The sequence below is a fragment of the Nicotiana sylvestris genome, chromosome 10 (genome assembly GCF_000393655.2).
Source record: "Nicotiana sylvestris chromosome 10, ASM39365v2, whole genome shotgun sequence".
Taxonomy (NCBI): domain Eukaryota; kingdom Viridiplantae; phylum Streptophyta; class Magnoliopsida; order Solanales; family Solanaceae; genus Nicotiana; species Nicotiana sylvestris.
In genome coordinates this window covers 54,444,296-54,461,704 of record NC_091066.1, presented here as the reverse complement: position 1 = coordinate 54,461,704, position 17,409 = coordinate 54,444,296, and the positions used below count along the sequence as shown (strand labels likewise).

The 17,409-nt window shown below is 37.2% G+C and overlaps 1 protein-coding gene across 1 annotated transcript; it reads right to left on the bottom strand.

Annotated features, from left to right (window-relative positions):
* Positions 1-15,827: 15,827 nt before the first annotated feature.
* On the bottom strand, positions 15,828-16,271 carry LOC138879346 (uncharacterized). Its single transcript, XM_070158957.1, has one exon. The coding sequence runs from the start codon at positions 16,269-16,271 to the stop codon at positions 15,828-15,830; it is 444 nt and encodes a 147-aa protein (XP_070015058.1).
* Between the last annotated feature and the right edge of the window lie 1,138 nt (positions 16,272-17,409).

Sequence of the window (17,409 nt, the reverse complement as noted above, 5' to 3'; positions counted from 1 at the left end):
GCCCTATTGGGAGGTTCTATGAGTGATAGCCCATGTCTATCATCTGTTTCTATTCATTATTGAGATTTATGAGACTAGTAGTTAATTCCTATTGTCCATTACAGTAGGCTTGATGTGATTTCTGAGGATTTCTGGTTACGAGCTATGATTTTATGTTGCACCAGGTTGGGAGCCAACACTTGTTGTAAATTGTGACAGAATTGATCTAGTGAGAGGGTTCAGCTTGTTTGATGTATACCTATTTGTGATTTAGAGTTGAGGGTGAGACCCTCGTGATTTCATGTGTTTGAACCGGGCTGTGTACCATGGGGGAAGTTATATCAAGATGAGATCCCTGTGATTTGTTCATATGCTTTAATTCTTTTCTTGTCATATTGTTTGTAGGTTAGTATTGATAGAAAAAATGTTCCTGTCGGGCTTGTTTGATAGTTCCCTTATGTGTTTCTCTTTCCATATTCAGTCATTTTCGTTATGTACTTCTTGAGTTTTAGCTTACGTGGTGTGTACCCGATGGTGTTAGTTGTGATTTGTTGATTAGGGTGTTTCTTTATGAGGTCTTTGTGTTTCTTGCATCATCGTCAATGTTATGGAGGTATGAAACAGAGGTCTATTGGATATAAGGCTAATGGTTCGTGCTGGATTCTATTTCGGGCAGATATCGTGATAAAAAATGTTATTGTGGGCCTATGTGTGATATGTTATGTTGTGTGGTTGTACTCTGTGAGTGTAGGCATAAGTGGTTGCAGCTATTTGAGGCTGATACCAGAAGTGAATTTAGAATCAGAGCTTTTGGAAGAGAAAAGAAGGTAAAAATTTTGGGTTTGAGGCTTATCGGTGTTGGTTAAAAGGCTAATTTGTAGTTGAGATGGTGTCGTCAGGATTATATTGATTGGGGTTACATGGGATCACCCGTGGGTGTATGTTGGAAGTGTGCATTCAATGATTTGAGGACTTCGAACCAAATCTTGGCACGTCCGAGGACGAACATTTGTTTAAGAGGAGGAGAATGGAACGACCCGACCGGTTGTTATGAGAATTTAAGCTCCGTTCGACATTGTAAGGTCTTGAATAGCTTCATATAATGTATATCGATTTGGTACATGGTTGAATGCAGTTACCGGATGATTCGGAGGTGAATTCGAAGAAAGAAATCTATTTTTGGAAGCTTAAGCGGTGAGAATTTGACCGGAATTTTGAATTTTGAGTAAACGTCTCTGGAATGAGTTTTGGATGATCTTAATAGCTTTTTATAGTGATTTTTCACTTAGGCGTGCATCCGAATTTGGATTTAGAGGTCCGTATGGTAATTTGAGGCATTTCGACGAAAGTTGGAAAAGTTGAAGTTTGGAAAATGGAGAAGTTTGACTCATAGTTGACTTTTGTGATATCGGAGTCGTAATGTGATTCTGAGAGTTAGAGTAGCTCCATTATGTCATTTTGGACTTGTCTGCAGGGTTTGGCGTCATTCCGTGTAGATTTGATAGGTTTCGATGCGAGTTCTAGTTGGATGATTTGGAAGTTCATAAGCTCGATTAATGGGGTGATTTGCATTTCCGGCGTTGTTTGATATCATTTGAGACCTCGATCGAGTCCGTATTAGGTTATATAACTTGTTTGTGTATTTAGATGGGGTCCCGGGGGCCCCGGGTGTGTTTTGGACGAGTTTCAGATGTTTTGAATGGTTTTGAACAGGTCTGGTTCTGGTGTTTTCGCACATGTCACCATGGAATGCAGGTGTAGCTCTGTTTCTGCGTAAGCCTGGCCGCTTCTGCGGCTCTGAAGTCCTGGAACACAGGTGCGAAGGCCGCTTCTGCGGTCCAGCGATCACACATGCGGAGAAATATCACTCTTACGATTTCCTCTTTCGTTTCTGTGATGCTGCTGATGTGGCTGTATATCCGCAGATGCGGTCCCTGACCTGGTTAGCTGAGTTCGCATATGCGGACTCTTTCTTGCAAATGCAGTCCCACATATGTGGTTTCTTGTATGCAGACGCGGAAGTCCAGGCAGACTCATTTAAATCGAGGGTTAGGCATTTTCTTTATATTTTGAGTTTTGGACTTTGATTTTGAGAGCTTCATTCTAGATTGTTTTCAAACAAATCGATTGGGTATGTTTTCTTCACCTAGTATCTAATATATTCCATGAGTTTTCTTCATTTCTATTATTTAATTTGTGTTTTGAGTTGAGAAAAATGTTGGTTTTTGAAGAAAGTTTTCAAAATGAAAAATCATAATTTAAGGGCCCAAATGGTATCGGAATTTGATAAATAATGTATGGTTGAACTCGTATCGGAATGAGTATTCGGTTTTTGTAAAATTTGTTAAATATTTTTGGATTTTGTTAAAGATTGAGACTTTATGATCCTTAATAGTTTCTTATGAATTTTATTTGTGCTTTGAAGTTATTTTGGTTAGATTTCAACCGTCCGGAGGTCTTTTCACCTGAGAAGTTCATTTTAGAGTATCGGTTTGTCTTCTTTGAGGTAGTATCTTGATTAACCTTGTGTGGAGGATTTCTTGTAAGGATTTGAGTCTTCTATGTGATTGTAGTTTGTGTACGCGAGGTAACGAGTGTGTGCTTGGACTTATATGTGGATAGTTAGCCTTTAGGGTTCTTAGGTTCTTATATTTACTGTGTATGAAGTTGTTCATGATACATTTGATTTCCTATTTGCTGGTTTCACTTCTATGTGCTTTAATAAGAATTAATTGCTTTAGGATTCACTCTTATTGCCTATTTGGCCCTTGTTTAACTTAAATGAAGATTTTGCCTCTTCTATCGTCATGCTATCTTTTTATAACTGAGTATCTTTAATTGAAATTATTATTATCTCGTCTTATAATTGTTTAGTCTTAATTTGAATTATGATTATTTTCTGCTGCATGCCATTATTTGAATTGTTGAATATTCTTCGAAATTGCTCAACCTTAAAAGGAGTTTAGATAACCTATATCTTAGTTGACTTGCATTTATTTGGAACTATTTGACTCGTGTCGGCTTCCTTATTGTTGACTTGTACATTGTGGGATCGTTGCTACATATTAATTTTTCCATTGTTGAATTGTTCCCTTTATGCCTAGCATTATTTACTGTGGTTATTCCTTGTGAACTGGTTCTACCGTTTCTTTGTGATTTGAAGTTCTTGAATTGATTTACTCGTCGTACTTTGTAGTATTGCCATTTTTGTTGTTGTACTTATTGTGGTGATGTACGAGGTTTCTGTCGTACTGTAACTGTTATCTCTATTGGTCGCGCTGCATATTTATGTTTGGGACTAAGGGACAGTATCCCGGTAGCTCCCCCAGTTCTGCATATTTACTTTGGGACTATGGAACGGTATTCCAGTATATCCCCTTGTACATTTACGTTTGGGACTACGGGATGGTACCCTAGTTTATCCCCCTGTTTTGCATGTTTACTTTGGGACTACGGAACTGCATTCCGGTAGATCCCCCTACACATTTACGTTTGGGACTACGGGACGGTATCTTGGGAGATCCCCTAGTGTTACAACTGTGTCTGAGCTATTGTATTTCATTGATGCCATTCCTGTACAGGCATTCTACGTGTTGTCCGTTCTTTTCCTTATGCTTACTAGTTGGTAGGAACTATGTTAGGACACTTGCACAAGCATACATGTGGCTAAGAACCCTTATTGGATATGAGGTTTTTTGATGTTATTGAGTATTGATGCACACCCTTGTTTACTTGCCTTCCATGTGAGAATAGCTTTCTTTGGAACGTGAGTTGTCAGTATGATTATGAGGTGTGGTGAGAGCACAAGTTGTCAAGTGTTAGGGTTCATGTATTGAGAACCGTATTATATGATTAAGAGATGAGGTGTCACATGGTAACTTATATTCGAAGCATATTTATTGGAAAATATTATATTCGAAAGGTATTTATTTTGAAAGAACTATTTCTAAAAAACCATTTATTTGAAGGAAGTATATTTCGAAATATTTTTATCACTTGAAGGATTTGACTAATTGATTGAAGTTTGTTGGCTAAGACCTGATGTGAAAATTGTCGTAGTTGCTGAGTTATCACGTGTCTTTACTATATTTGTGTTTGTGGATTTGGGTTGTATCTCTGTTTACTTTTCTATGTCCTTATTATGGTACTCTATTGTTACTTGTTTTTTCTTTCCTTATTGCAATTATTGTATTGGCATCCATATCGCGTGGTCTTTATATAGATATCATATTCTGTTTGTTCTATACTTATACTTGTTCAGTTTATTAGACCAGTTGGTGCCTTGACTATTCCTCGTCACTACTCCACCGAGCTTAGTCTTGATATTTACTAGGCATCGATGTGGTGTACTCATACTACTCTTCTATACAATTTTTTGTACAGGCCCAGGTATTGATCGTTAGTAGTTGAGCGGATTCTTGGCGAGGAGACTTACGGTAACCCTGTTGTGTTCACAGGATTCAGAGCCACCTTCCTACTTTTTATTCACACTGTTGTATTTATTTCCAAACAGTTGTATTTAGAAGATGTAGCGAACTCTACAGAGCTTATGACTTGTAATACCCGTTTTGGGAAATTGTAAATACTACAAAGATTTTTGTATCTAGACTGTTAGACCTTATTTATTATTGTAGATATTCAGTAAATGTTAGTCTTACCTAGTCCCTAAGACTAGATGCTATCACAAAACCCAACGGAGGGAAAATTGGGTCATGACAGACACCGTCTCCCATACAAGGCCTCATAAGGAGCCATCTGAATACTCGATTGGTAGCTATTGTTGCAAAACAAATTTCGCAAGTGGCAAGAATTGAACCCAACAACCCTCAAAATCCATAACACAGGCGCAAAGCATATTCTCCGAGATCTAAATGATATGCTCGAACTGTCCGTCCATCTGGGGGTGAAAGTCGTACTCAACTTAACCCGTGTGCCTAACTTATGTTGTATTACCCTCCACAAATATGATGTGAACTGTTTTTGATACCCAATTTTTTCTCATATATTTTTAATACATATATATACTTTTAAAATAGCACATATACAGTTTTGAGCATGCATAGGCATATTTATAATTTTTCTATAATTTTAAAAGCTCCAAATTAATTTATTTCTTCTCTTTTTATTTATAAAATATCCAATAATTATCCTTCATATTACTTTTGTGGTGATTTAGCCATTTAAATTCATTATTTATATCAATGTAGTGTTTAAATATTTTTAGTATTTTTAGTAATTACATTTATATTTTTAGGCTAAATTGCACATCTTTGCAATAATAGCGCATACTAATGTATATTTACATTATTTATGCATAAAATGGTCTTTTATATTTTTAAAATGTTAAATAACTATTTTTAATCATTTAAGTACACAAAAAATGTTTTTGGTACTCACTTATTATTTTTCTAAATTATTTTGTTATGAAAAGTGACTATTTAAAATCTGACCTATTTTTTATTACAATTATAGCCCTAATTCAACCCAATACCAGCCCAATCTCAATTTACGTTTACCCATCTCAAACCCTGGAGAACCGATCCAGACCCAAAACCCTTTAATCTCCGTCGTTGATCTTATGATCAATGGCCACAAACAACCCTTACACAAAATAAACCAAACGAACACCCCCCCCCCCTAAACTTTCATTTTCCACCATATGCCACCTTGAAATCCCTCCCCTCTCTCAAATGCTCTCAAACCTAACCCTAATTGTACCTCACCATAACTCATCTATGGCTATCTATAATGGTTTCTCACCATCCCCCAGGCCTCTATTAACATCTCTCACGTTAGTATTACCATTTACAGGGCATTCAAGGGACCAGGGTAAGTTGGATTGCATCTATGGCTCCTTTCTTGCTTGTTTAAGGCTGTTCCGATATGATTCCGAGTAAGATCGTCCTACATCGACTATGATCTATGGGTTTCTAAGTATGTTGCTTAACCTTTGTATTGTTCTCCTCAAAAACCCTAATTTTTTTCTTCCGAACCTCTTAGATCTGTACAGATCTGAGATGATTTAGACTTGTTTCATATGAGTTTTCAAATAATCTTGTGATTCTTTACAAGAATCATATGATTTTTTAGTGATTCTTTATCTTTCTCTAAACTACGTTTTCTGAGATTTCTTTTTCAAAACAGTTGGTAATATTTCGAGTGTTTGATCTTCTACATCTTAGGTGTTTGACTGATTTTGTAAGTTTGCTACAACCTTAGCTCGCTTGTGCTGAAACTCTAATTTTCTGACATATCTTTGTTTGGCATCTGAGTACTGGTGTATTGATTGTGTTCTTGCCTTGGTTCTTGTGATTTCTCTTTAGCCATTGGAATGTCTCGTGGTTTTCTTGTCCTAATATGCCTTTACTGAATTTCTTAGTTCAACATTTCACTGATTCTATATGTTTGTGTTCATCCTGACTATTCATCTTGAACTAGTGTCGACTTAACTATTTGTTGTTTTAAAATTATGTGTCGAATCCTGACTATTCTTTTCTTACCTTATTTTATCTGCTAAACTTGCTGACTCTTTCATGTTTTTCTCTTCGATTGAACCCTTGATTATTCTAAAGTCCTTATTTCTTGGTTTGATTTGAACATTTTTCCTTAACAAAACTTTCGATTCGTACTTCTCTACTCGGTTTAATTGAACTGCTTGCCTTAATTAATTTTCCCTTGCCTTATTTGTTATTTTGCTGATTCTTACTGATTGTTTCGTTAGTTGAAACCCATGTGCATTCACCCCTAATTACCTACTATGTACTCGATTTCCTTCCTTAAGTATCTGTCTGCTTTTACCGTTGATTGATTGTCCCTTGATTAAAGGGAAGACTCACTATTTTTACATGTGATTGATTCCTTGAATTTCTCCATTTGCTACTTAATTGATCCCTTACCTTATTTTGCTAAGATTTTGATTACTATATATACTCCTTCATATTCTCACTTCTGACGATGAATATTAGTTCGAAAAAAGCACACTTGCACTTTAAAGCTCTCTTTTCTCCTTTACTGTTTGTGATATTCACTGGTCTAGCCGGGTGAAAGCTAAGGCTAGATATTGGAACTACATCTGCTTTATATTCTGCACTCTTTTCTTCAACTGGTATGTCTCTAGTTAAATTTTGAAATCCAAACCCTTTGTGTTTCATTCATGCACTAATTCATCAGCTATGAATTCAACTTGTATTCGTGCTTACTTCTTTGCCTAGCATGTCTAAACTCTATCATGTTCAATGTATGATTAGCATATCTACACTTCACCTAGTTATTAGATACTTAACCAGCCTATTTGTGAATATTTGTTAAATCCCCTAATTATGTGATCCTATTGGCTATTTGATGTATGTGATTGACCTTGCCTGTATGTTTAATCCTTTTCAAGACATGTCAGGCTTTTTGTATTACAGATGTGGTCTATGTCTTAATTGTTTACTATCCATGACTAGCCTGATAAGTCTCTATGACCCTTAGTATTTTATGCAGTTTGTTGTCTATATGCTTCCTCTATACCTTATCCATGTACCCCCAATGTGACTCTTATGTGCCCCAATACCTTTATTCCCATATGAGATCTGTTTGTTGAATGTTTCTGAATCTGGATATTTTATGACCAATTGATTGTCTGTTATTTTTCAAAAGGATTTTGATACTCTTATCAAACTGTCTTTACCACCAAACTATTTCCTGTTTCAGAAAACCTTTTCACTCTTAAACTCATGTCTATATTATTTTCAAAACTATGACAAGAACTCTCACTTTACTCTTAGAATACTAGGTTCTTCCCCTCTGACATGTGTACTGCCTTGAGATCCTTGAGATCTCTCTAAACTCTGGCATGTCAGAGCTGGCCTTTCTACACTACACCTAAATCATTTATTATTTGAGAAAAGGTCTAGGTGGGAGCACTCCCTAAGATCCTTGAGGTCCTTAGGGAACTCTGACACACCTAGACATGGAATTGGCTATGAACTTTGGGCATTTGAGGCTATGGAGGCTTGGAAATCATTTGGGCCTACTGCAGGCTCCCAATAGAATAATATTTGTTTATTTATGTAAATTTTTATTTTAATTCATTGGTCTATAATAATTAGTGTAAACAGACAGTAGCGTGATTAGTGAAAAGGGATGGTAGTAGATATTGTGGGTAAAATTGGGTAGATACCATACCTATATGGTCCATGTTGATTCAAATGTGTTTGTTATTGTTGCTTTACTTCCACACAATTAGAAACCATGCCTATAGGATCTAAAATGGCTTCAATTATAAAGATCATATAAATAGGATTAAAAACCAGCTCTATAAAAATCTTGTCTCTAGGATTAAAAACCCGCTCTATAGAAATCATGTATATAGGATTAAAAATCCAGCTCTATAGAATTCATGCCTATAGGGTTAACAAATTAGCTCTATAGAAATCATGCCTATTGGGGTTTCACTTTGGTTAAATGTATGTTGTTTATTTTACCTCATGCTTAATTAGAAGTCATGCCTATAAGACTTAAAACAGTTCAGTCAGTTAAATTCTTGGTTATATATTCTGAAATGGTTTAATTAACTAACTATGTCTGCTTCTTTAAAAGGTTTTCAAACACTACCCTATAATTAATACCGCTAGAAAAGCATGTCTATAAGATCTCAAGTTGTCCGTTTTAAAATTGTTCATTGTTTTACTACATTCCTAATCAAGATAGATATCATGCTCTTAGGACATCACTATTATAGGCAAGCCTATAGGGCGATTAAAATCTAGCAACTATAAAACTGCGGTTTGTTATTTGAGACTGCTCACATTCAACGGGTCCAAAATCAGTAGGCAAGCTTAATAGGTCTTTGACACTTTAACTCAATGCTGTATAATCTCTGCTCACCTAGATGTCATGTTCTAGGCTTTTCTCTTAAATACTTGAATATGTTGTTTGAGACGTGCACTTACTTGTTATATTAGTGGAGGTGAATGTGAGCCCGTATTTGTTCTCTTTAAATGCAGTCCTAATTGTTTTTTATTGACGCCTAGACTTTTATACTTTAAAACCTTATGATGTTCTAGAACTACCTAAATTAGAGGTCCTAAATACCTCATGGGCAATATGGAAGGGATAGGTAGTGCACGCATAGTATACTTTTCAATGTTATTAGAACACTTTAGGCTATGACCTAGGGAAGGGAATTAGGAAGTAAGGATATGATGACTACGCGCTAACGTCACGTGTAGCCCCTCATTGAAGAGTGATTATCGGGCATTGTGTGGGGTGATCTTCTAGGCTAACCAACCTAGGACCCCTCTTTCGCAATTCATGTTGTTTAAATAAATTTACTTTCCTTTTTATATGTGGAACTTGTTCATACCTTTTCTTTTATTTCAATCATACATGTGCTTAGAATGTCAAAACATGTCTTTACTTGCAAGTATGTGTTAAAACTGTTTGTGTATTAAAATGGCTAATTCATAAGTATAAGTTCGGTCAGTACCCACCGTTGTGGACCGAGAGCAGTGCCTAACACTTTCCCCTCACGTATATTTTGAGCCCGTAACCTAAATATCTGGTAATGCAAACTAGTTGTCGCGCCCCCTTTTTCCCTCAGCGGAGAGGAGTCCGGGTTTCGACATTCATGGGGTATAATGACTCATTTCCTTTCTGGAATTGGGTATTGCGTTTTTGAAGAGTCGCCACCTAACAATTTTTAAGGTGCGTTAGGGAACCTATAGGATTTACTACAACTACGTTTGATAACTAGAGATAGGGTAAGGACTTGAAATTATCCTAAGGGGGAGGTGTTAGGCACCCCTCAGGATCCACTATTGTGGTTCTCAGCTAGACACTTTTGTGAATTTGTGCAATTAGCAAGTAGGGCTCAAATAATAGAGGATTTAAAATCACAAGTGTTTGAAAACAATTAGTGAAAAAGGGGAATTTTGAAAAGAATTACAATTTAACCAAGCTTATGGATGTAAAGGGGGTGTCCTAGGTTTGTTTGTAATATAGATCACATCAATGCAATACCCGGTATGACACTCCTCAAAAAAGAGGATAGACGTGGTATTAGCACACCGGTCATCATATCCATATCTACCATTTCCCGCCCCGTGAGGTTGTAAGTAAAACACGGAATGGTCTCGACTCTTATTGCATGCCGGTACCTGTCCCTTCTTATCAGTCCTGGAGGAATTTAGGACTCCTATCCTATAAGCAGGTTCTAGGAGGTGCCTCAGGCTTAAAAGGCAAAATACTAAGGCGACATACAAAACAAGTAGGACTGCATTTAGGGGGGGGGGGACAAAGAAAATAAGTAGAAGGCTCAGTTATACCTCCACAAATAATGCACACAGACAACATGACTTATACACAGTTAAGGTCTGAATTTAAAATCCTAAAGCAGGGTGTTTAATTGGTAATATCAGAACCAAATTTATTACATGACTCAGAAAAGAAGTCCGAATTACGTTTGCCTACTGATTTTAATAGTTAATAATTAAACAAAAGCAATTTCATTTTTATTTTAGTTATTACCTAAGGCTTGCCTAGGTGTAAAGCAAGATGCAGCAGTTATTCAAAATTGTTAACATAGTTTGGAGCTTATTTTTTTACCCTAAGAGCATGCAGTTCTAGTGGAATGCAGAGATTATTACTAGTTATTTCAAACGGGATAATCAAGAGTGAAGCTGTTTTTACCTTTTTTATAATCAACAATTTACACTAAGTGTAAGTGCAAATAAGATCCTAAAACATGGTATCTGAAATACAGAATTCCTAAGAGCAGGATTTCTAAGTGCATATGGCAAGAATGCAGAATTCCTAGAGCATGATTTCTAAGTGAATATGGCATAAATGCAGTAAATGGCTAATTATTAGCAGATTTTAAAACATGATGTTGTAAAGGTGAACATACTGAAACAATAAATGTGAGGACTAAGGGCAGGATTTCTAATGCATGCATGAATCTTAAACATGGTTTCTATTGCACAAATAGGAATATAAACCTAATGATAGGTTTTCTATCCTTAACAAATTATAGCATGCATATTTCCCCATCATTTTTTCACTAGCCACCTCAATACTTGTTTACAAATTATTACACACCATGTGATAGAATTACATGAGAAATGCAAAATAAGATGATACAACTATAGGAAGCTTTATTTTGATTTCCTCTCCGAGTTATGTAATAAACCACCTCAAATGCCAATATTATTCCATAGCCTTTCTCATATCTAAGTGTGTTAGAGTTCCCTAAGGATGTCAAGGAATATCGGGCTGTGCTCGCACCCAGATTGCATAACCAAGAGTAAGTGCAGTGTGGAAGGACCAGCTCTTATGTGTCCAGGTTTAGAGGGAGCGCAAGGGTCCCAAAGCAAGACTCACATAAGAGGGGCAGAACCTAATGATCTAAGAGTGCATGTGAAAGTGCTTGTCATAGATTTCAGAGAGTTGAATTGGAAAACAGTTTTGAAAATGATTTAGGTTGAAATAAATTTGCAAGAGCAACAAAAAAGTTGCTTAGGGAAAACAGTTTTGAAAGGGACAGGGGATAGAAGCAACAATTAACACATACAGAATAAGTTCAGAGAGCAGTACAACTTCAGCAGTTACAAACAGGGAAGTAGGGGTTGGGGACATAGAGGACCCAAATTAGAAGCACATAATTAGTCATGAATCAAGTACATTAGAAGACATGCTAGTTGAAGGACATAAACAGGAACAAGTAAACATGCTGATAATATTTGAACAAAGTAGGGCAGAATTTTAAGCATGCTGAGTAAGCAGTAAGCAAGAAGTACAATTTAACAGCATGAGCCATTAAGTTAGTGCTGAAAGAAACAAGAATTGACAAACTAAGGAATACATAGAGTTGAGTTTTAGAATTTAACTAAGAACATACCAGTTGAAGAAGCAAAGTGCAGAAAAAGGTAAAGCAATCAGAACTCCTTAGTCTAGCCTTGGCTTTCAGCCGGCTAGACAAAGCAGTAGCACAAGTAGTAGTAGAGAAAGAGAGAAAATTTGAGTGTGTAAGTGTGTGTTGTGAACTAAATTGTTCGTGTGTATAAAGAAGAGAGGGTAAGGTATTTATAGTTTTGAAATGAAGTGGAAAATAAGGTACCAAGTAAAGGGTTATCACAAATATGGAAATAATCATTATCAGAATCAATTAATACAAGTACTTTCCCTAAATCAAAGAGTTACAGCTCAAACGAATACTACATGAATAATTAAGGAAAGAGAATCAGCTTGAGAAAGATTGATTTTTACACAAAGATACCCAGGTAACATGAGTAGGCTAGGGACTACTCGAAGCATGGTAATCAACAAGTCAAGTAGTCACATAGAACCAAAAATGAAGAAACCAGTCTAACACATAGCAACAGGTAAATGAGACCAGACCAACACACGAAAATAAGTAAAGGGAGTCTTCAAAAGCTCATAGTAAAAGGTGAGGAAAATTTTAAGAAATTAGGGTTTTAACAATGTTGGATTAAAATGGTAAGAACTCAGAATCAATAAAGACAAACGAAGGAAAGGATCTAACCATAAAGAACACAATCGAAACAAGCACATATACAAAATAAACGAAGACAGTTTTAGAACCCCAAAAATACCTAAGGTTTTCAACACGATGAACGAGGAAGAAAAAAACATAAACAACCCATTTAAACATAGTAGAATCACAAGACAAAATTGAAAATCAGAGGAGAAGTCCTTTAAAAAGAGATTAAGAAAATCCTAATCGTTGAAGACGAAGAGTCACTTTGAAAAATCAGAACACCTGTGAGAAAACACCAAGAGATATGCACAGATCTAAGATAGATCTGAAAGAAAATCGGATAGATTTTTAAATCTAGAGTTTCAGAGAACTTAGAAAAAGTGATAAAACTTCGAAAAGTTACTGGTCTAGCCGGAAAAGCCATGGATCTGACTCGAATGGCCATGGATGGCCGTAAAAAAGACCAAAGATAGAAGTTGAGCAAGGTCTAGACTAGATCTCTTCGAGATCTTTCAATGAAATCATGAAAACAGGCAACCAGTAGACATAGGAGACCGGTATACATCTCAAACAGCCTTGGGAGTCCATGGACTGAGTGAGGATTGAAGGGGATTAGGGTTGATTTGGGTGGCGGCGGCTAGGGTTTGAGTGAAGTTGCAAAGAGAATTGGAGAGGAAATGGGATTCAGGGGCGGGAGGTTGGGGGGGAATGAATTAGGTTAGGGGGTCATTTTGATTTAATTATGGCAGGTGGAATGGGGACCGTTCATCTGAATGATCAACGGTCCAAATTGAACGGGGTAGGTGGGGATCCAGGTTTGGGTAGGATTTAAAAGGGTGTAGGTCGATTAAAATTGGAATTGGGTCGGGCAATTGGGGTCAAATTTGGGCTAGATTTGAAAGCCAATTTGGCTACATTTTAAATAGACACTTTTTCCCTTTCTAATTTATAAAAAATAGTAAATAGTTTCTGAAAAATAAATTAAAGTACTAAAATTATTTAGAATACACAATTAATAATTTTAAAATACAGGATCAAATTTTGTAAATATAAAACCTAATTAAACCTTAAAAGGGCAAATATTGCAATTATGTGCAATTTAGCTTTAAAAATATTAAATAAAATTATATAAATTACCTTAGCCATATTTTGGCATAAATATAAAAATCCAATAGATGAATTATCAAAAATAATAATTTTGGAAACAATTATTGGGACATTATGGATAAAAAGGGGGAAATAAATCAATTACAAATCTTTAAAATTATGAAAAAATAATAAAACCCTTGGACATGTTTATATATGCATACATATGTTATTTTCAAGGTATTTTGTATATCAAAAATATATAGAGAAAAATTGGGTATCAACAACTTCCCCTCTTTACCCGGGAAGAATGAAAGAGTTTCTGTGTAAAGAAATAATGATCAATTTTGACCTAGCAAAACGTTTTGAAGAGGTTTAGGCCATACCCTGGCTTCTGAGTTGCCTAGATATCCCTGATTTCACAGGAATTAGGTCGTATGTAGTTTAGGATCCGTCGGCGGAGTATGCCGATGAAGACATTTCAAGAATGGACGCAATATCTAGGGCTGGGTGAGTGGGAGATTTACGAGAATGGTTAGGTTTGATAAGGTTGCGGGTACCGGAGTAGAATTTTTCCTGTTGGGGGTAGCCATTGCTCGTCGGTTAACCTGCAATTAGAAACAATACAGGCGCATATTGTGCATAAATTTAAACATAATGAGAACTCCCATTGGACCATGAATGTTGTCTTTGGACGGTTAGGAATGGCGTCCTCGGACCATGATGTCTTGGGCTATGAAGTGTATGATAAAGGATTTGCAGGCCATGAAATGATGTTCTCGGACTTTGAGGATGGTGCCTCCGAACCATGATGTCTTTGAATAATGATATGCAAGAGATCACAAGAGATCCTCGGGCCATGACATGGTGTTCTCGGGCTATGAAGATGGTGCCTCCGAACGATGATGCATTTAGATGAGTTGGCGATATTTCAGCTCATGAAAGATGCAATAGTATGATGCGGACAAGACAGAGATTAGTCTTGCAAACTAAAGGGCAGAGTTTAGCCCGTAAGAAAAGCGAGATAACTAGTGCTTGAGATGGTGCTTAGTTTTGAAGAAAATTGGAGGCAGTGCTTAGCCTCGGAAGGCAGAATGATAGCCTTATGCAAAGATGCAAATGCAGATGGAGGTAGAACTTAACCCCGTAAGGAAGAATGGTAGACTTATGCAAATCAGGAGGCAGAATAGTAACCTTAAGCAAATTGGAAGGCAGAATGGTAGCCTTATGCAATGCAGATGCAGATGGAGACATCGTTTAGTCTCGCAAGGCAAAATGGTAGCCTTATGCAGATTGGAAGGCAGAATAGTATCCTTATGCAGATTGGAAGGCAGAATAGTAGCCTTATGCAATGCAGATGCAGATGGACGTAGAGCTTAACCTTGGAAGGCAGAATAGTAGCCTTATGCAAATTGGAAGGCAGAATGTTAGCCATATGCAATGTGATGCAGATGGAGACAACGTTTAGTCTCAGAAGGGAGAATAGTAGTCTTATGCAGATTGGAAGACAGAATGGTAGCGTTCTGCAATGCATATGCATATGGAGACAGAGTTTAGTCTCGAAAGGAAGAACGGTAGCCTTATGCAAGAAACAAGATAACAAATGACAATAGAGTTTTCTTAGCCGATAGTTTATTGCGGCGTTTTGATTACTAGGAGGATTGTAACGTCATAGCATTTCTTGTGTGTGCTGATAGCAAATGTTTGGCAAGTGTAACGGTTCTAAGAATCGTATTTTCGAAAAATGTTTGTTTCGTGGCGTACAACATGTTTAATGATTTCACAATCCTAGTGCCTGCATCCAAAGAAAAAAACGTGAGTTTTGTTTGGGGAGGGTTAGTTCGTATCCCCGCGCTTTACTTGACTCGTTTGGCTTTGATCCGGTGATACTGTTTGTATAACTAGAGTAGCGTTGCTAAATAAAGAAGTTTCAATAATAAACATGCATGATTTGTAAAAGTATGACATAAATGTATAGTTGAAAATAGCTTTTAGATGAACCGACGATCGTGACGTGGTTCGGGACATAGCAACCTATCTTACTATGGAGTTTTGAGGGTCATCCTTAAAATTATACCCCAGTTTGATGAGTTGACGCTTCTGACTGTTGCTTGTGCGGCGATCGGCTAAAATTACTTCGGAATTTTGAGGGTCCTCCTCAAAATTCTGTCCAAGTTTCCAATTGCAGGGGGAAATGAAATTTTTATTGAATTGTGACCGAACCCATAGGGCTGCCTACACATCCCCTCTTAAACGGGAATCGGGTGAGGTGTAGTTCAATTTACATCATATATGGAAAGCATAAAGAATACACATAGTAACGCTTGACTGCATCTGAATTAATCGGCTTCGGCCAAACTTCTCCGTCCATTTTTGCAAGTATGAGGGCTCCTCCTGTCAAAACCCTATGAACCATGTATGGACCATGCCAGTTGGGATAGAACTTCCCTTTGGCTTCATCTTGATGTGAAATAATTTTCTTTAGTACCAACTGTCCCGGTATGAACTCTCTTGGCTTTACTATTTTGTTGAAGGCTCTTGACATTCTGTTCTGACAGAGTTGACCTCGACAATCTGCATTCATTCTCTTTCCGTCTATAAGGGCTAGCTGCTTGTAACGACTTTTCACCCACTCTGCATTATCGAGCTCAGCTTCTTGTGTGATCCTTAGGGAAGGAATTTCTACCTTAGCGGGAATGAAAACCTCTGTACCGTAAACCAGCATATAGGGGGTTGCAATGATTGATGTGAGGGCTGTGGTACGTTACCCCAGTAGAGCAAATGATAACTTCTTGTTCCACTATTTATGCCTTTCTATCATTTTCCTCGATATCTTCTTGATATTCTTGTTGTCAGCCTCCATAGCTCCATTCATCTGAGGCCTGTATGCTGTGGAATTCTTGTGTCTGATCTTGAAAGTTTCACACATAGCTTTCATCAAGTCGTTGTTGAGGTTGAAGCCATTATCAATAATGATTAACTCTGGATTCCCGAATCGACAAACAATATGGTCGTGAACAAAGTCTGCCACAACTTTCTTAGTCATTGCTCTGTAAGATGCTGCTTCAACCCATTTGGTGAAATAGTCTATAGCTACTAGGATAAACTTGTGTCCGTTGGAAGAAGCATGCTCGATTGGTCCAATAACATCCATTCCCCAGGCGGCGAATGGCCACGGTAAGATTGTTGTGTAGAGCTCGCTCGGAGGTACCTTTATCATGTCTGCATGTATCTGACAGCGGTGGCTTTTTCGTACATACTGGATGCAGTCTGTCTCCATAGTCATCCAAAAGTAACCAGCCCGAAGTATCTTCTTCGCTAAGACAAAACCTTTCATATGTGGACAGCAGGTCCTAGTATGAATTTCCTCTAGTAGCTTGGATGCTTCCGTTGCATCAACGCATCTTATCAGTCCCAAATCAGGAGTCCTCCTATACAGGATTCCTCCGCCTTGAAAGAAGTTTTTGGACAATCTCCAAAGTGTGCATTTCTAAACAGGATTTGCAAGTTCTGGTACTCTCCTCTTACCGAATATTCCATGATATCATGAAACCAAGGCTTTTCATCTGCTTCCTTTTCAACATGGGGCACAGTAAACTGGCTAATCATGGATTTTCACTGGAATGGGATCAATGAATTTTTTTTGGATGTTGTATCATCGATGAAAGGGTAGCAAATGCATCGGCGAACTCATTTTGGATTCCTGGGACATGCTGGAATTCCGTCTTCGTGCACCTCTTTCTTAATTCATGTATGTGATGCATATGTGGGAGCATCTTGGAGTTCTTGGTTGCCCATTCTTTTTGTACATGATTTATAAGCAAGTTTGAATCTCCATTCACTAGCACCTCTTGAACGTTCAT